The sequence below is a fragment of the Sorex fumeus genome, unplaced genomic scaffold (genome assembly GCF_029834395.1).
Source record: "Sorex fumeus unplaced genomic scaffold, SorFum_2.1 ptg000010l, whole genome shotgun sequence".
NCBI lineage: Eukaryota > Metazoa > Chordata > Mammalia > Eulipotyphla > Soricidae > Sorex > Sorex fumeus.
In genome coordinates, this window is record NW_026606067.1 from 40,493,410 (window position 1) to 40,514,324 (window position 20,915).

At 36.0% G+C, this 20,915-nt stretch overlaps 1 protein-coding gene across 2 annotated transcripts in view; it reads left to right on the plus strand.

Annotated features, from left to right (window-relative positions):
• The window catches only part of NAALADL2 (N-acetylated alpha-linked acidic dipeptidase like 2), a 1,034,250-nt gene extending 1,013,695 nt beyond the window's left edge, over positions 1 to 20,555 (plus strand). For both annotated transcript variants that reach the window (XM_056110705.1, XM_056110706.1), the window contains exon 14: positions 19,213 to 20,555. In XM_056110705.1, the coding sequence (XP_055966680.1) occupies positions 19,213 to 19,402 (190 nt within the window). In that variant the 3' untranslated portion in view covers positions 19,403 to 20,555. The remainder of the gene's footprint in view (positions 1 to 19,212) is intronic.
• Positions 20,556 to 20,915: the final 360 nt, after the last annotated feature.

A 20,915-nucleotide genomic window follows, 5' to 3' on the forward strand; every position in this document is an offset into this window, starting at 1 on the left:
TTTGTGGGGCTGGAGTGATAGCACAGCGGTAGGGCGTTTGCCTTGCACGTGGCCGACCCAGGTTCGATTCCCAGCATCCCATATGGTCCCCTGAGCACCGCCAGGAATAATTCCTGAGTGCAGAGCCAGGAGTCACCCCTGTGCATCGCCAGGTGTGACCCAAAAAGCAGAAAAATAAAATTGTTATTGTATTATTTGGGCTTCTTAGGTCAGTGCCATTTATGTGATAGATATTAGTGACTTGTGGTTATTGATGAGTTAAAATGTACCTAATATAAATTTTATATTAAAAATTTTAAGAAAAAATAAATACAAACATAAGGACACACTAGCTTTTAGTACAATAGAAAATAAAAGAAGGGAATGAAAAGTGATGAGCTAATAATTTTAATTGATCTATATTGAAATTTTTTATTGTATTATTAAATATAGTAAAATGACTTCCCATTTTCTTTTTTACTTCACTGGTTGTAGCTATTAAGTAGTTTAAAATTATGTATGTAACATGGAGTACTTCTATGGAACAGTGTTACCCTAATGCTTCTGAGGATCCTACACTTTTCGTAATTATAGTTTTAAATGTCATTTTAATTTCTGTTTGCTTGGGATCCGCTCACGTGGTATCTGGGGAACCATTTAGTGACAGTGACAGTGATGAAACCCAGGGCTTCTACATGCAAAACATACACTCTAGCTATTTGAGCCAACTTCCAAGCCCCAACATTGTCTTAGAGAAAGAATTATTAGTAACTGATTGTAAATTGTATTGCGTATTTTCGGGGTATAGTGCTACCACACCACATCTATGAAAAAGTGTCAATTTCCCTCCACTATAAACTCGTAGGAACTCTTCACCTTTGAGCCCAGTCTCTACTCCCTATCCTCACAGTTGGCAAATTCTCTTCCCTTTTCTTCTCCTTTTCCTTCTCCTTCCTCCTCCTCCTCCTCTTCCTCCTCTTTCTTCTCCTTCTCCTCCTTCTCCTTCTTCTTCTCTGTCTTTGTCTCCTTCTCCCCTCCTCTCCTTCTCCCTTTCCTCCTCTGCTTTCTTCTTTCACTTTTCATTGTCATTTTGTAGATGTGACCTAGCAGTACTCAGGACTCCCTCTTGGTTCTGCATCCAGCAGCCTCCTCTGTGACTTGGGGTACTATGGGGCATGCTGGGTATGGAAACCTCATGTCTTGTGCAGGTTAGCACCACCCTTCCAGCTGTTCTGTCATTCCAGCTAACAGCCTGGTTCTTTGTTAGACATTCTTTATTCTCTTGCTTTGTTTCTTTCCATGTCACACAAGTGAAATGAAATGTATTTGTTTTTCTTTTGTGATTCATGTCACTAAATATGACTCTGCCCAGTTAATGTATACTGCAGTATTTATAATTAACATCAGATGAATTATATAGATATTAAAATGGTTCTCATGTGTAGATAGATAGATGAACTCATAGGGGTAAGTGAGCATTAAGCGAAATGAAGCAAAACAGATAAAGAGATCAAAATATATTACTTGTCAATTTATTACTTCTATGTTCCAGAAGAGAGGATAAAAGAATATTTTTTATTTTTTAATGATACAAATGTCTTTTCAGATAAAATTACTTTGGTCAGGTGACTAAGGTTTGCGAATTTACCACAAAACTACTTAACTTCTAAAATTGAAAACAGATTACACTAGAGTTTAGCTTTCTAAACTGTGGGTTGTGGAACGAAGACTGATTTGTGAAAAATTTGCCAATAGTCCGAGGTTTCTGAAATCTCAATGACCAAAAATCAATTCAAAATTAATTCCACAGTGGATCTGTTGTTTCTCTAGGCATCTCCTAACCGTGTTGTATTTCTTAGGTAAAAATGATGGTAATAGAAGTTTAAGAAGCCCTTCCCTAAAGTCCCCGTGAAATAAACTGGCTATTTTCATAGTTCATCAATATTTATGAGCCTGGAATATTCAGAGATTTATACTTGGAGCTAGAAGATCCAAAGATAAACTGCAACCCTTTTATCCCTCTTCAGAAAGTTCTTTGATATTTCTCCTGCTAATTTGAAACATCTGTCAGTCTGAATTCATCTAAATCTATAATTATGCATGAAATTGTTTTGGTCACTCTGTCTGGAAGACTCTATTGCACTTTTCACTCGTTTATTGATATACAATGACATCATAAAGGTCAATTGAGAAATAAAAATATGCTTTTTTAGGAGATCCTATGTTGTAGAGGACTAGTTAGCAGTGATTAGGCGTATGGCATTTACACAATAGAATAATACTGACCAATGACAAGTAAGAGTTGCTAAATTTAGTACTAAATTCTCTCCATTTCGTTTTCACAATTAATTCATGGAGCTGACACACTGCTTCCAAGTGCTTATGTTCATCTCTTAATAACTTTCTATTGTGTTTAGAAACCTCTCGATTTTTTTCTGTTAGATTTCTGAAAAGAAAAATTCCAGGGGTTAGAAATAACGATTCAAAGGCTGGAGTGCATAATTTGCCTGTAGAGCTCTAGCTTTGATCTCCTGTGCCAAGTTGTCACATTGTTCCACAAGCAACTTGGGCATTTTGAAACTCTTCCAAAGCCAATCGAATCTTGTTCTCTGTTTGTTTGAGGGCCAGACCTATTGATTCTCAGAAATATTCCTGGCGGAGCTCAAGGGACATAATGGGCTGTCAGGGATCAACTCAAAGTTCACCATATACAAGACAAGAAACCTACTACCTCTATTATCTATCCGGCCCTAATATTTTTTAGATTTTTACCCTGCTACTGGGCTGGAGTGATAGCACAGCGGGTAAGGCATTTGCCTTGCACATGGCCCACTTGGGTTCGATTCTTCCACCTCTCTTGGAGAGCCCGGCAAGCTACCAAGGGTATCTCACCAGCATGGCAAAGCCTGGCAAGCTCCCTATGATGTATTCAATCTGCCAAAAACACTAACAACAAGTCTCACAATTTGTTATGAGACATTACTGGTGCCTGCTTGAGCAAATCGATGAACAACGGGAGGACAGTGCTACCCTGTTACTACTTGACCTCACCTCACCAATTATTACAGATTGTCCTCTTCATATTCCATACATATATAATTAGTCTTCACTGCTCAGAGATTTCTAACGTTTGCTTTGAAAACATTCTCACAATGCGCCTCTTAAAACATCCTCCACTCAACTATTCTGCAATTCAATGTTTTCCATGTATGGACACGCCTCCTTTCAAATCTACTTTCTTGCTATTCACATCACCCATGTTTTCTTTAATCTTGCTGCCTGGGCTTCTTTCCCTGCATTCAAATTCTGGTTTTGTCTCTATCTCGTAAGTGATTTCATCCAGAAAATAACAATTATTTTATTTGTCACTGGTTTTAACATTTTTTCTCCCTCACCAAACCCATTTTTATCCTAGTAGGTTAGACACATCATCTTTGTGTCTGATTCTGCTTTCACATTGTTTACTTATGTTACATTTTCTTTTCATTTACCTATTGATGTGTCTGAATTAAGAAACTGTTATCCCAGAGACTACAGATTTGACACATCACTAAATTTTAACTTAGGTGAAGTCTTTAGGAATTTTTACATTATAAAATATTTCAATGATAAAACTTCAAATAATTATGTTTCTTTTCTTTGATCAAAAGAGGCAGTAAACAGATAAAATTGTTAAGAAGTAAAGGGAGTAAGACATTATAAAGCACACTTAAAGAACGTATGATATATTTTATTTTCTTTTAGAGCTGTCTTTATTATTCTCTAAAAACAATTGTTCAACATCACATTGTTACATTTAAGACAGACTTTGAGTACTCTGGATCTCTTTTAAATATTTATTTATTTTGAATATTCTGAGGGAAGTACCTTGGTATCTAAGTGCCTCTTTTAGTTAAGAAGCATTTTTTTCTGAAATAAAAAAAAATAATGGCATAGGAAGGATTTTTTTTTTTGCTATTATCCTATTGATAAAGGTATGAATTGTCAAAAGGTGGGGGTTTTCCATAACGAGGTATGTTAGCAAGAGTGCGGTTGTTGTTTCCTTTCAATCCATAAATAGCCTATTCTATTTGTCAGCGATGAATTTCAGTTCATTAATTATTGAAATAGCTTTTTATCTTAAGACTCAAAACAGAATAAAATATCAAATAAAAATTCTTCAACTATGTACTTTTAAAATTCTGACTTCTTCCACTTGAAGGGCTATGTAATATTGAACAAGTTCATCTTTCGGTGTCTATTTTCTTTCTTTTTAAATGGACATTGCTAATGGGAACCTATTTCATTAAGTTATTTTGAGGATTATGATAAAGGTCACTCTGGAGAAGGACTGACAGATGAAAGAATGGGTGATAGAGTGATGTGCCTAATACTCTATCAGTATCAGTAACGAAAACCACTGTGCCTAAAAGGGATGTCGGGAGGGAGGGAAAAAGAAAAAGTAAAGAGTACCTGCCATAGAGTCGGGGGTCTGGAGGAAGTTGATTCAATTCAAATCAATTCCTGGCAATTCAATTTTTTTAAAAGCCAAATGTGAATAATTGCCAAGCATATTTTAGGGTAAGACTTAAAACAAAGCAAAACAAAATCTCCACTGCATTCTTTGCTATCATATGGGGCACCCTACAAAAGAGAGATTAAGCAAAAAGAAAAGAAAGCTTGTTAAAATGTGAAGCATAGATATACATCGGGCAAACTCAATGACACATAACTCAAAAGGTTAGTTTAAAATCTGGGTTTATAATTCATCTAAGTTAAGAACAATCAATTTGTAGAAACCTGACAACAGCAAAAAGAAGAGGGCCTTAGGGTTCCAAATGAGGCAAACTCTAAGGTAGATGTGGGGAACTCATGGGTGAGCGATATTGTTTCAGTTAAGACGTGTTCTGCACATTCCTCTCTGCTCTGTCTGTGCAGATAAGAACAGAGGGATTAAGAACTTGGGGAAGATAGTCACTCAATTATTTTCAGCTCAAAGTAAATTCTATGCTAACGTGGACTATTTTGGTGAGACATTTTGGTCCTTTATACTACATTAAGCACAACAAAACCTGACAAGCTCCCTGTGGCATATCCGATATGCCAAAAACAGTAATGAGGTCTCACAATGGAGACGTTACTGGTGCTCGAGCAAATTCGTGAACAATGGGAGAACAATGCTACAGTGCTACACTACATTAAATGTTCAACCAACATTAGGAGTTATTATCACCACCCTAAACTTTGTATGGTCACAGTTCTTTAGTATCTTCTTTTAAAATTATAACTAAAACCTGAGGGAATAAATAATAAAAAGCTGCCCTGAGAAGCTCTGCCTAAGGAAAAACAAGTATCCATCAAATAATAAAGCTGACATGTACCTGGTACTGTGATCAGATCATTAGTCAAGTCTCACGTTGTATGGAAGAAAAATCATAAAATTTGCTTTGTTAATTGCAAAACACTAGGAGTTGTGCTCGGGTGAACCTCTCTGAGATGTTTCAAATACGTGCTCTATTTCAACCCGGCTAATAATTCTTTTCATCTTTTCAATCTTTTCATCTGTACCTTTGAGAACCAGTGTCTGGATCTGCTTTCTTATTTCAAATAAAACATTATAAAGATTTTATTGACTAATTTACCATGATCTTTTCAAAATTTCTAGTAAAAACAATGCCTTTCTCCATCTACCAATGAACTTCAGACTCAATTTTTCTTAATAGAAGAAAATTTAGCAAAATATTTTACACTGAGTAAATGTATTTAGATATGTTTGTGGCATGTCAGTATGTCTTTATCTGTTTATTTATTGATATGTGTCACTCAGCTTCCTGGTTATTTTAGTATGCATGCACCTTAAAAATATTTTCCCTTTGTGAGTACAATATTTTTATTAAAATAATGATGTATTTTAATGAAAGGAAACCTAAAACAATTTGGAAGTTTGTGTTGCTAGGAATAGGAGAAAAGAAATTGCTTCCCAGGAAGCACAAATGACAATGATATAGTCCATAAAATCATAGATAGTAACAAAACTGCAAATATGCAAATCAAATTTTCCTGCCACTCAATATTTGACCTTACCATTATTAAAAATGCAACCGACAACCTGTTGTTTGTACTACTCTAATTCCTTGGTGTTCAATGAGCTATATCTAATTTATAGAGATTCTTAAGTGAGTAGTCTTTGAAGTAGGCTTTCCCATATTCTGTAAAAGTTTATTTTAAAAAAATTGTTATTTTCAGGCACCATGATTGACAAAGTTATTCATAGTTGACTTTCGGGCATACAATGATTCAACCAGAACCCTAAGATCAATGTGAATTTCTTCCCCCAAAACATCCTCCTTTTCCCTTCCACACACCAGCCTCCTGGAAAGAAGATCTTTTAGTTTGTCTCTTGTTTCCTCTCCATAACTGTTTTTTATTGCTACTTGAAAAATAAATAACAGATTTTAATTCCATTAAAAGGAAAAACAACGGTTGTCTTAAGGAATTGGTTATAAACTTTAAAGATTATTTTTAAAAATTATATAGCATGTAAGAATATCATGAGTAGGACTATATATTAAAAAATTCTGTGGTATGTATAACTTTATTGCAGTGGATTTCTTTTAAGGATTAAAAATATTTATTTTTTTGCTCTTTTTATTGTCATGGACTTATCTTTTGATTCAGTTAGCCAATAGCCTGCATTATTTTGTACAGTAATAGACATCTCTAAGGAACCGTCTATATACTACAAATGACAGCATATTTTATAATGATAATTTTCACTTTAAAATAAGTAACTTAAAATTTGTAGTCAATGTTCATCTTTAAATCAGAAAATTGACACACAAACGAATCTTGGATGTGAGCAACTTGCTGCAGAGATGGCTCTGGACTTTGCAAGAGCATTTTCGCAGGCCAGTCCAGTTGGGGACAGGTGCCATCCCTCTGCCTGGCCTCTAGGAATCCCGGTGGCCACCGTCTTCTGGCAATCTCTCAGACCAGACCCTAATTATTAAAATTTTAGAATTCCTAGAGCATGCAGCCACGAGAGACATTATATTGTATCCATAACAAACAATACAAAACGCATTTGTCTAGCATTTCATGTTTGGCAGGTATGAGTGGGGTAGGACTAGCCTCAAATATTGAAGGCAACCAAAGTAGAGAAAGAGAATATTATGCAAGTTTCCTGCCACACAGGCAGGGGAAGATGTGGAAAGGTGGGTGGGTGCAGATACTGGGGACTTTGGTGGTGGAAAACGTGCATTGGTGAAGGGTTAGGTGTTGATTGTATGATCAGAGCTCAGACATGAAAGCTCTGTTACTGTACCTCATGGTGAATCAATCAGAAATATATCATAATATATGTATATATATCAGAATATATAAAATATATCAGAAAACTTAATTTAAGTTAATGTGCGTTTTTTAAAGATTTTATCTTTTTGCCTTTCAAGTATTACTCAGATGGGTGAAATTACATATGTAAATATAAATGTGTATAATGAATGTACACACAAACTACTTCCACTGAATTTAATTGGATTACTATGAGTAATTTAAATGTATAAGATAATTAAAAAAGTAATTCTATATTACAATTTAAATTTAAGCAATTAACCATGAACAAAATTGCTATGCTGTTTAGCCATGAAGATAAATTTCTCATAAACAGTGTTGAAATATTCAAATAGTTGTATGAATGTGTATGTATAGTTTATATATATTTAGATCTATATTATATTGTTATATTAATTATCAATATTAATTATGGGAAAATAAAATAAGAATCTTATTATATTCAAAACTTCCTTATTTTCAGTATCTTTAAACAAAAACATCTCAAATGTACCCAAACTGAAATTTTTTAAGAGGAAAAAAGTAGCACTGTAGTACTGTTGCTCCCATTGTTCATCAATTTGCTTGAGTAATGTCTCCATTGTGAGACTTGTTGTTACTGTTTTTGGAATATCGAATATGTCACAGGGAGCTTGCCAGGCTTTGTCGTGCAGGTGAGATACTCTCAGTAGCTTGCCGGGCTCTCTGAAAGGGGCAGAGGAATTAAACCCAGGTTGGCTGTGTGCAAGGCAAACGTCCTACCCACTGTGCTATTGATCTAGCCCAAATGTATCTAAACTGAATTTTTTCTGAGAGGAAAAAAAGTAAAATATAAAAAATTATTACAAAAGTATTTTCCTATTTTAGATTCTTTGAAAGTTAGGGTTCAAATGTAGAGTTTGTCTGGATTTATTTTAGTATATTAGTAACATACAAAGAATAGATTATTAACTCCTTCAGTCAAAAATCACTTTGGAACTGATACCACTTTTAAAATTATTTTTTTTATTCCGCAAAGCACTTCAATGAAATCAATTTTAATTTTTCTATCCAGTAATTGTATAATTTTGCAAAAATAAATGAGATTTAAATTTAAATTATTTTAGTTTTTTAAAATGTAAATAAATAATAAATTCTCTATGGATCCATTTGGCTACATAGCATTTTGTTTTCTTATGCTATCAAAAATAGTTATCAATCCCCTAATAAGTTGTGAAAAAATTTACTCAACTAAGAACAACATCCAAAGTTTTCTTTAATTTATTATATATTTTAGCATCTTTGAGTGAGTGAAAGTTTTCTAAGTTAGCATGAGAGACAGATCTGTAAAATTGGGGTGGAGAGATATTATAGAAAGAAAGGGGCTTGCTTTGCACGCAGCTGAACACAGTTCTAAGTCCTGGCACTGCATACTGTCCTCTGGGACAGAATGATCCTTGGAGCAAGAACTAAGCCCTGAGCACTACTGGTGGTGGTCCAAAACCCGCCCCTACCCCTGCAAATGTTAAAGATATCTTTATGGTTGTTATGTGTAATTTTTGAAAACATTCCCTTATTAAACTGGGATGGAGCGGGGTACTAGAGATAGAAATATACTTGGTGGTGAAAAATGTGCACTGGTGCAGGGATGGGTGTTCGATCACTGGATGACTAAAGCTCAAACATGAAAGCTTTGTAACTGTATCTCAAGATAACCCAATAAAAAATACCTTGAGCTTTTGTGATTTATGTTTAAAGTTTCAGTTTTTCAATCACCCTTATTCTTAATAATGTTGAAAATAGGCAATGTTATGTTGACTTAAAATGTTTTAAAATAATTTAGAATATTTGCTATTCAAAGAAATTTCTACCTTCAAGGAAAATATTTCTACTTTCAAAGAAGTTAGTTGAGTAATAGGACAGCAGTAGGACGTTTGCCTTGCATACGGCCGGCCCAGCCGAGCAGGGTTCAATTCCTCCGCCCCTCTCGGAGAGCCTGGCAGGCTACCGAGAGTATCTTGCCCGCACAGCAAAGCCTGGTAATGACATATTCAATACGCCAAACACAGTAACAAGAGGTCTCACAATGGAGACTTACTGGGACTGCTCAAGTGGATCGATCAACAATGGGAGGACAGTGTTATTGTTATTGTTGTTAATAAATTTAAAATGTCTAAATTCTTATGATAAAAAATAAAACTAATAAGGATAACATGGATGGTCTTAAAAATATGGCCAATATGAATCATATCTGAATGCAATATGTATGGCATAAATCCTGTTCAATTAACTTAGAGTAGCTTAGATCACATAATTGAAAATTCAAGAAGACCTGACATTCCATCACTTCACTTACATCTTTATCATTTGTCCAAAAATAAGTCTCTCTTGTTCCTGCCTCTAAGTTCTCCCTTATTTAATATCTTATGATTTTATAAGTTGTTGCTTTTTTAAGCTTAATCATAGTGGCCTACACAGTTACAGAGTTACTCCTGACTGGATTTCAGTCCTATGTTCCAACATCCTGTCCCTTCACCTGTGGACATTTCTCACCATCAGTGTCCCCAGTCTCCCTCCCTTACCCTCTCCCTATATCAGGCACTTATATTCTCTTCCTTTTCCTCTCCCTCTCTCCTCTCCCCACCCCTACCCTTTATTTTGGGCATTGTGGTTTACAGTACAGATACTGAAAGGTTATCATGGACATCCCTTTACCTACTTTCAACACTCTGTTCTTGTCCAGCATAATCATTTTCAACTATTGTTGTACTGGCCCCTTCTCTATCCTAACTGCCTTCTGCCCCCAAAGTACTTCTGGTATCTTCCAACAATTCACCCTCTTGGACCCTATTATCCCTGGCCTTGGATATTAGTCTCAGACTATTTTTTTCTAAAAATATCCCACAAATGAATGCAGTCTTTCTATATCTGTCCACTCATTCAAAGTAATTTTATTCAGCATGATACTTTCCAAGTGTTTATACACAAATTTCATGACTTCAGTTTTCCTAACAGCTGGGTAGTATTCTACTGAGTAGATGTAACATAGTTTCTTTATGTTCTCAGGCACTCAGGTTGTTTCCAGATTCCGACTATTGTGAACAGTGCTGCAATGAATGTACAGATGCAGATGTCATTTCTACAGTGTTTTTTTGCACCATTGGAATATATTCCCAGAAGTGGTATTGCAGGGTTATATGGAAACTCAATTTCTAGTTTTTTAAGGAATGCCCATATTGGTTTTCAAAATGGCTCGACCGATGGGCATTCACACCAACAGTGGAGGAGTGTCCCTTTCTCCCCACACCCATGCCAACACTGGTTGCTTTTGTTCTTTTGAATGTGTACCAGTCTCTATGGTGTAAGATGATATCTCATTTTTGTTTTGATTTGCATCTCCCTGACGATTAGTGATATAGAGCATTTTTTCATGTGCCTTTTGGCCATTTGTATTTCTTTTTTGAGGAAGCTCCTGTTCATTTCTTCTTCCCATTTTTTATGGGGTTTGAGGTATTTTTTCTTGTATAGTTCTTCTAGTGTCTTGTATATCCTGGATATTAACCCCTTATCACCTGGATATTGAGTAATTATTCTTTCCCTTTCCATGGGCTTCCTCTGTATTTTGGTTACTGTTTCTTTTGAGGTGCAGAAGAAGACTACATTTAGTTTAACGTAGTCCCATTTGTTTATGAAAAAGATCAGAAAGCAAGATACCAAAACAACCCATCATGTGGTAAAATCTAATCACCCAATACCCATCTATAAGAGGTTAATATTAAAGATATACAAGGCACTGGTAGAACTTTGTAAGCATAAAACCTCTAACCCCATCCAAAATGGGGAGATGGAATGAACAGAAACTGCCTCAAAGAAGAAATTCAAATGGTCAAAAGGCGCATGAAAAACGCTCTACATCACTAAACCATTAGGGAGAAGCTAATTAATATCTTATTAAGGCTGATTTTCCTACTAGGACAAAATAATGTTGTGTTACATGTTTTTCTATTTTTTGAGAGGACACTCAGTAATGCCTAGGGTTTCCATCTGACTCTCTGCTCAGGCATCGTTCCTGGCAGGACTCCCACGATCATATGCGTTTCTAGGGACTGATTCTGGGTTGGCTGCATGCAAGGCAAGTAGCCTATTGGCTGTATTTTCTCAGAGACCTACTGCTGCATCTTTTATAACCATAACCCATACCATTTAAAAAAGAGGAAAGGATTAGATGATTCTGTTTGAACAGCAAAAACCAGTTGTTCTTACAATATTAAAGAAATTTTTCCTTCAAATTGCATCCCCAAGATTCGGTTGTATGCACATTGCTGAAATAATACATTTTGTTAGAGTATGACCATTAACTGAATTCTCTAATTGTAAAAATCAATGTTGTGGTGATTTGAACCAGTTGGGACAAGTTAAACTGAAACTAGGATATTCCCCACGAGCTTCTCCCATATAAGATATATAGTGAGTACTCCAGTGCATATTTATAGTTTGGCTGGAACGATAGCACAGCGGGTAGGGTGCTTGCCTTGCACACGGCCGACTGGGGTTCGATTCCTCCATCCCTCTCAGAGATCCCGGCAAGCTAACGAGAGTATCCCATCCCCACGGCAGAGCCTGGCAAGCTCCCTGTGGTGTATTCGATATGCCAAAAACAAGTCTCACAATGGAGACAGTACTGGTGCCCGCAAGAGCAATGGATGAACAATGGGAAGACAGTGCTATAGTGCTACAGTGCTACTATATTTATAGAGATTATATTGATGGGTGCATCAAATATTTACAGTAAAATAATATTCTCTAATAATCTAACACATTAAACCGTGCATTGTCCTGTATAAGTAGAATCTCTCAACTACTTAAAATAAGGAAAACTCTTGATACATAATTAGATACTTAGATGCACTGAGAAATTTTGACACAGGAACAGTACAGAACCCAATCATTCACTCCACTATTTTTGTTATATTTTTTATTTAATGGAAACAATAACGTTTGTCCATTTCTGCTGTCCATCACTGTAGCAGAGTGATCTATATTAAACAGCAACAAGAAATTATGATAGTGTGCATGTTTGTGATATGATTTGGTAAGAGGAAAAATGCCAGCTGAAACTCTATAAATAGACATCTACAAATGTCTGATGTATAAAACAGGTATCCTAATTTCGCAACACATATCTCACGGAGAATTGGTTGGTGTGATTTTTTTCAATTGTGTCCTCTGAATTCAGTCAGTCATTTAAAGACCAGTCACATTCTACATCACACGCTGCACTTTGTCAGAGCAATTAAAAGAGAATAGGGAATGAGTGCCTAAAGCCACATAACATAACATAAACCCTTCCTTTACCACAGGGAAGAAAAACACTACCCAATTATATCAATTATCTGTTGCTCCACTGAAAGCAACCTCAAATTTAGTGACTTTAAACAACTGTAAACAGTTGTTTTAATTTGTCATTAATACTTCAATATGGCCATTTAGACCTAACTCAGCGGCAAATCAGTCAGGTCTGGGCCTGACTGAGTATCATTTGGCTGTGTTGATGTTTGCAACCAGTGCTTTTGCTGCCAACTTGCCTCAGGACCACTCAGCATTGGCAAAACCTCAGCAGAATAGCTCCTCTCGGCTTCATGTGTTCTTTCTTCTGCCAGAGAGGTCTTAACCAGCCCTGCTTAAACTAGAAAACATTTGGCAATGTCCTATATATACATGTATATGCATATATATACATATATACTCATATACATATATATACTTAATACATATATTCACATGTATCTGTATAAACAATCATGCAAAATCTTTAAAGACTTATGCTTGGGGTTGGAGCAATAGCACAGCGGGTAGGGCGTTTGCCTTGCATGTGGTCAACCTGAGTTCGATTCCCAGCATCCCATATGGTCCCCTGAGAGCCGCCAGGAGTAATTTCTGAGTGCAGAGCCAGGAACAACCCCTGTGCATTGCTGGGTATGACCCAAAAAAGAAAAAGAAAGAAAAAAAAGAAAAGAAAATAAAGACTTAGACTCATGTATATATGCCTCATTATACTTGTCAATGCATATATTGAAAACTAACTAGATTCAAGAGATAAAGAAATAGATTTCCCCACTGGATGGAAACAAGTCCTATTTTTAAGTGCCCCTATGTATACGGAGAAGAGAATAATAGTAGCCACAAGCAATGTACTTTGAATGTCTTTAGCCTTGGTTTTCTGCAGAGCAAGTATTCTATGGTTTGACAAGATCAGTGCTCTCATTCTGCTTAAGTATAGAATAGTTTAAATTTAGCTGAACGGGTATTTGCACCATAAATAGCACAGCTGTAGGGTTTTGTAAATTCTTGTGAACATAGGATCCAAATCAAAGAATATTTCTAGTGTTGGTAAAAATACAGTAATCTGTTGTTAACTAGGGGTTTCAGTTGGCACGATACTTAAATTAGGAACACTTGTCTGAAATATTGTTGGCCTTTTCTCTCTGAATTCAGCTTGTATACATACTCAGGCAATTTGAAAACCATAAAAATGCCTGTGTGATTTCACTTAGCAGTTTCTCAGCATAGGTATGACTATTAATTCAAGTTTAGTATGTTTTTATTCATTCATGAAAATGAGATGAAATTTTGAAAAAGAATCATCATTTCTGTCATTAATTTGCTAAATTCACACACAAGAAAATGACTCATGGAGACATTAGATGCTGTTATTTAAAAAAATGTCTTTTCAGTTTCCTCTTGCGTTAGCTGAGTGGAAAAGATTTGTTAATTGAGTAAAGATTCTTCATCTCCTTACTAATGCTGCCAGGAGTCATTAATTAGGTTCCTGAGTTTGGTACTGCTCTTTTCTGGTCACCGTGATGTGTCATTGAAACAGACCCATTAAAATGAGTGATGTGTGTTGTAATTTCATTAGTGTCATCAATAATGTACTATGCTTTCCTTTTAGTAGTCTCTTTGTGTTGTTTGTGGGTCAGGATGACTGTATAAAATACATTTATAAGATCCAAATTGTTACAGATGAGAGAAGATAGGCATGAGGGTGGAATTAATGTTATTTTAAATGCGATGACTGCTAAAATGATTTCAATTAAATAATATCTTAATTAGGTCTGATGTCTCTGCATGCCATACTGAGATGCATGTATATATGCAAATAGGATGGTTTTTATGAAGATAATTACACAGTCAATTCTTTGCAAATAAAATGTAAAATGTTCTGAATTCAAGTAAAGCAGATGGGGCTGGAGAGATAGCACAGCGGGTAGGTCGTTTGCCTTGCATGTGGCCGACACGGGTTCGATTCCCAGCATCCCATATGGCTCCCTGAACACCGCCAAGAGTAACTCCTTAGTGCAGAGCCAGGAGTAATCCATGTGCATTGCCAGGTGTGACCCAAAAAGCAAAAATAAATAAATAAATAAATGAATAATAAATAAAGTAAAGGAGATTTGTGTTAAGAGCAGAAATCAATTACTAGGAATTGTAATTTCTCATGGTTGTATAGCACACACTTGACATGAATGCTTCAAGTATGTTTTCTTTCTTTCCATTTTATTTTCCTATTAGATGTTTCATTTTATTCACCATTGGTTGATTGCCAATCTGCTCTACTCTGAAAAAACAGGAATCTCTAAATTTATTTATTTGTATAACTGAGAGGGGCACTCCCAGGTGGTTCTTAGGAGGCTTGGGGTCCTAGCAGAAATTTTGGGCTAAGCTGGTCATCAGTTCAGTTGTCAGACTATGATAATACTTGGGCCATGCAAAGAAGCTGGGTAGGCCATATGGTGCTCTGAATTAAACCTGAGTCAGATGCCTGCTAACCATGAACCCTAACCTCCTACCCCAGGGTCGCCACATTTAAAAACAGCAGCAACTTTGAGCATTCTGATAATATATAATTCTGTAATTTGCAGGGCGTTTGCCTTGCACTCGGCCCACCCAGGTTTGATTCCTCTGTCCCTCTCAGAGAGCCCGGCAAGCTACCGAGAGTATCTAGCCTGCACGGCAGAGCCTGGCAAGCTCCCCGTGATGTATTCGATATGCCAAACACAGTAACAAGTCTCAAAACGTTATTGGGCCTGCTCGAGCAAATCGATGGACATATATATGTATGTATGTATTATACAGGTAAAATATTTTAATAGTCTTTAACTAAGGTTCACATTTGGTGACATTGTTTACCTTTCGTGATTCAAGATGTTTTTCATTGAATGAAACTTACTTAGAAAGATGTTTGGGGAGAAAAACAGAAAAACAGAGGAAGAATATGTTTGTTTAAGAGAGCACATGAGCTTTTTTCTAAAGTGGAAAGAGCCAAGATATATTAAGACAACCAAGCAACATACGTGTTCAAGTGATGACATAGAGTTGAAGAGCAGGAAAATTTGGTGATATTAAATGAGTGTAAAAAGATTTTAATGAGTTTCTTTTATTTAGAAATATCAATTTAATTGAAATATTTTAAAGACATAGAATATTTTATATTGAACAATTAACCTTGAAATATACTGGTTTTGCTTTCTGCGATGGCTGTGTACCACTTAAGGTAATGATTTTATATGTAAGGAAATTCCCAAAATATAGAATTATGTGACAAAAATGTAAAGATACCCTTTTTTCATCTTCCATTCAAATATTAAAGTTAAAACGATATGCTACTATTTTCTTTGAAGAGGTTCAAAATACATATATTTAAATTTAAGCAACATGCTAAATAGTGTTTAAATAAAACATTATGCAAAATAAAACTGGGAAAAAAAGGAGTGACGTCTGCAAATAAGTAGTAGAAACTTTCCATATGATAAAAATTTAAAAATGCTATTTTTTTAAATCCTTAATTGAATTGTGAGGTAATTTCTTGATGCTTTTCCTAATTAAAATCAACTAATTTTTAAATGGTCTCAGTGTATATCCATTTTTTTCTTCTAACATTACAATGAAAGTATCCAAGTAACTCATCTTCAACTAAAATTTCAAAATTTTTGCTTTTATGCTGACTTGTATCTGATTTGAGTGGAAATAGATATGAATATTTATCTGACATAATAACTTGCCACAGCTTACTTCTTGTATCATGTAACATATGGGAATGTGTTTAATTCTATAGAAGTTAACAAACTAAAAAAGAGCTATCTCTTTTCTCATTTATTTTTACAATAATGATTATAGCATGTTACTGCATGGCTTAATTGCTAGAATTAAGTCAGGCAGACTCTGGACTCCAATGTATTTATAGCAATAATTACTAATATATATGATGTATTTTATAAATATTAATTTTGAGTGATACAACATAATAATGATTGAGTTTTATATCTAAACTTTTCAAGATGCATCTTTATTCTTTCACATTGTCTCCCTTCTAGATATTTTATAGTAGTTATGATTAAAATTTTACAGGGCTGGATGCCAGACTCTACACCAGGCTGTTTCATTCAAGGTATCCCAGAGGGGGGCAGATAAGGCTCCTTCCCACCCAAGGGACCCAACCCTGGCAGCCGAAAGCCTCCAGAACTCAGCCACCACCAGGCTCATGGCCACTCTCTATACTCTCAGACAGGTCTCCCCCATGAGTGAATCTGTTCCTGAACATCTCATACTTTAAGCCACTAATATTCCAAGAGCAGTGCACCATATTTCATGGGGTTTAAAGTAGAAGGCAACCAATTAAGAAGGAAATATATATTTACAGGTATACATATATTATATATAATAGCACTATGGGTAGGCCATTTACCTGGCATGTGGCTGAGCCAGGTTCGATTCCCCTGTCCCTCTCGTAGAGCCCAGCAAGCTACAGAGAGTATCCTGCCCACACAACAGAGCCTGTCAAGCTCCCCATAGCATAATAGATACGCCAAAAACAGTAACAAGTCTCACAATGAAGACGTTACAGGTGCCCGCTCGAGCAAATCGATGAACAACGGGACAAGAGTGCTATAGTGCTATATATAAGCACGCAAGGCTCAATCTTCAACAACATGTCAGTAATCTCTTATAGAAGGGCGTAATGGCCCCTGGGTGAAATGCAACCATCTTCACACACTTTCCTCTAAGGAAACTTTCTGGGAACACAGAAAGTTCATCTTGAATTCATCATCACGAATAAACGCAGTTTATTCATGGCAAATAATATCAAATGAATCATTTCACTTCTGCTTTGGGGCAGGAGATGGTGTTGGGGATGGAAACATCTCAATGAGGGTGGTGGGAAGATGTTATGGTTGTGGGATCAGTGTCCAAATATTAAATATAATCCAATATTGTGAACTACTTTATAAAGATAATAATAATAATAATAAAAGAAACAGGGCTGGAGCTATAGTCTAATGAGTTCGGTACTTGCTTTGTATAAGGATAATCTGGGTTGGATCCCTGGCATCCCATACGCACCCCCACCCCTGAGTACCCCCAGGAGTGGTGCAATTTTGCCACATTAAGGAAAATTTAGATGTAAGAAGACATTTTTAGTTTTCACAACAGTGGACTAAAACTTGTATTTCCCGCAAAATAGAAACATGAATCCCTGTAGCCTCCAGTGAAGGGCCTTTGAGGAGTAATCAAGTACAAAGATGATCATGTCCTTCTCGGTGGGACACAGGCTTGTAAGGAATCTCTCTGTGTGGGTGTGCCCACACCAAGGTAGACATTTTTAGACTAGAATCAGAAAGAAGATTCTCACCTAGAACCCAACCACTGGTACCCTGAATTCTGATCTCTGACCTACAGAAGACTGAGAAGCAAAATTTGGTGTTTGATCCACTTAATTCTAGGGTAGTCCATTAAAAAAACTAAAATGGACTGAACATTCCAAATAGACTGGGGCTACTGGTCAATACTAAGTAGGGATATTGGTTACTTACTACTTACCATCATACAAAACATAGGACAAATGTAGCAACAGATATTTTTTCAACTATTAATATCATCAGTAGAAGGTTGAAAATTCCTGGCAGAAAAGTTCCCCTCCCTCCCTCCCTCCCTCCCTCCCTCCCTCCCTCCCTCCCTCCCTCCCTCCCTCCCTCCCTCCTTCCCTCCAATCTTTCCTTCCTTCCCCTCTGTCTTTAACCTCCCTCCTTCTCTTCCTAACTTCCTTCCTTCCTCCCTCCCTTCCTTCCTCTTTCTCCCTCTCTTTCTTCCCTCCCTCTCTCCCTCCCTCCCTCCCTCCCTTCCTTCCTTCCTTCCTTCCTTCCTTCCTTCCTTCCTTCCTTCCTTCCTAACTTCCTTCCTTCCTTCCTTCCTTCCTTCCTTCCTTCCTTCCTTCCTTCCTTCCTTCCTTCCTAACTTCCTTCCTTCCTTCCTTCCTTCCTTCCTTCCTTCCTTCCTTCCTTCCTTCTTTTCCTTCTTCCTTCCTCCTATTCCCTCCCTCGCTCCCTCCCTCCCTCCCTTCCTCCTCCTTCCCTTCCTCTTTCTCTTTCTTTCTTTCTTTCTTTCTTTCTTTCTTTCTTTCTTTCTTTCTTTCTTTCTTCTTTCTTTCTTTCTTTCTTCTTTCTTTCTTTCTTCTTCTTTCTTTCTTTCCTTCCTTCTTTCTTTATATGTTGAATATCTTACACAGTTCCATCCACATAATTTGTGTTTCACTGATGACATGTCCTGCAATCAGTCAACATACATCACAGTCCCACATTTATTGGCAACTAAATTTCGAAGTTTTATGATTTCAGTTTTAGTTATTTTTTATCACAACAATTTTTGTTCTATTTGATAACAATAATGTGCTTATTTGGAGGCAATGATGTTAATTCTCTTTCATCGCTAGGGATGGTTTTTGATGAGCACATCTATATATATCAATTTATTAGAGCCTAAAAAATGAAAATTGTGTTTTTCTGACTTACTGTCCATTATTGCAGCCATCACTGTTGGAAATATCAGTAGCAGTTCTTGATATGCATATGGCCTTGGGGTAGACTATTGACTCTTATTTCTCTTTAGAAACATCCTGTACCACCTTGATGAGAAGACCAGACGGTTCTCTATACTCCAGGAAGCCTGGGACTCACTTGCATCAAATGAAACCTTTCAAGAAGCTCTCTCAGAGGTGTTGAACAGCATTAATTCAGCTCGGGTTTACCTCAAAGAAGGACTTGATGTGTTCGAAAGCATCGTTATTGGAAAAAACTGAGAAAACTTTCGACACTTAAAATGGTCTGTTTACAGTTTCTGAAGCAAAAGCTCTAATCTGACCAGAGTTTCTACAATTGAAGGCTTTCACCATCAACAGCTTTTTATACATGTCTAAAACTATAATTATGTTGAATTTTTAATGTATATATAAAGAGCATTTTGCACATTTAATATTTTTCTTTTATCTGAATATGTTAAAGCTGATTGTTGAAATTATACTTAAAAGTTATCTATTAAGATCAGCTATGTATATACATATATTATATTTGGGGAGAGGGTTTCCAAAAAATTCTGGACAATCCTAGCTCCTATGAACAAAAATATAGGAAGTGAGATTTCCCCCTATGTTAGAGCTATTGATAACCTTGTTTCTCTAATGGAAATGGAGAGTTAATATTGTTTCTGAGTGACTTCACTATTAAGTATTCATTACGAAGATTTTTAAGTATTTTAACTGAATGTTTGGTTGAACAAAACCACTTTGAATGTTTCTACAGTATGAAATGAAGTGCCTGTTCATAACACAACTAGATGTTGTAATACACTGGTTATGAAATTGTATTTTTTTATGTATTAACGGGGGAGGGAAGGAGCCATAAACATTCCAGGGGAAAATCTCTAGGTAGCTGCACAGAGCAATTTAAATGCAAATTTTTTTCCTAACAATTTACATGGTGACTTGCTTTGAAGCCCCTAATTTGCCTCAGTTGATTTTATAAAAGTTTTAGGAGTGATGTATATCTTATGAGGGAGAAATATTGGTTGTTTTTCCAGTATTGTTTCTGTTGAAAACATTGAAACAGAGTTACTCTAAAATGAGAGTCTTATGTTACTCATCCTACTTGTGTCTTTTCTGAAACTCCTGCAGTAAGGTAGTTTGCAGAGAATACCATATAATTTTCACAGAGAAGTAATAAAGCTTTTCTTTGAAAAGCTCAAATATCTTAAAAAGTATGCAAGTGTTCTTTCTGCCACTGACATATAGTTTTTACTATGAAATAGTTGCTTTTATCAATGTAAAATCTCTTTAGTTTTACAAAGAAACACTTGCTATTTTTCCTTCTTTATCCCTAATTGTGACTAATGAAAAGTTGAAATAATTTGTGCTTTTAATTTTATGCATAAAATACAGTATTATGCTAAAAGTATGTCTTCCCTCTCACTGTTCTTCCTTTCCATAGAAATAAAGCTTTTGAAATTGGCATAGAATGGTCCTAGCATCCACTGTTACCCCAAATCCTTGCATTCTATTAGGTGATAGCTTAAACTTGAATCTTATCTTTAGAACTCTATTAGAAAAATTCCGGTATTAGATGGAGTATTTACTTTTAGGAATGTGATCCGTAATATTTCATGTAAATTTCCCTTTTCTAAGACGACACTCAAACACAAGTTCCCATTCTATACTGCCAGAACATTTTCTGTCTGTCTTCATTTTTTATGGATGAGCATAAACCTAATCTTAGTTTAAAGGAAAGCTGAAGTTGAAGGGAAGGAATTAATCAGTATTG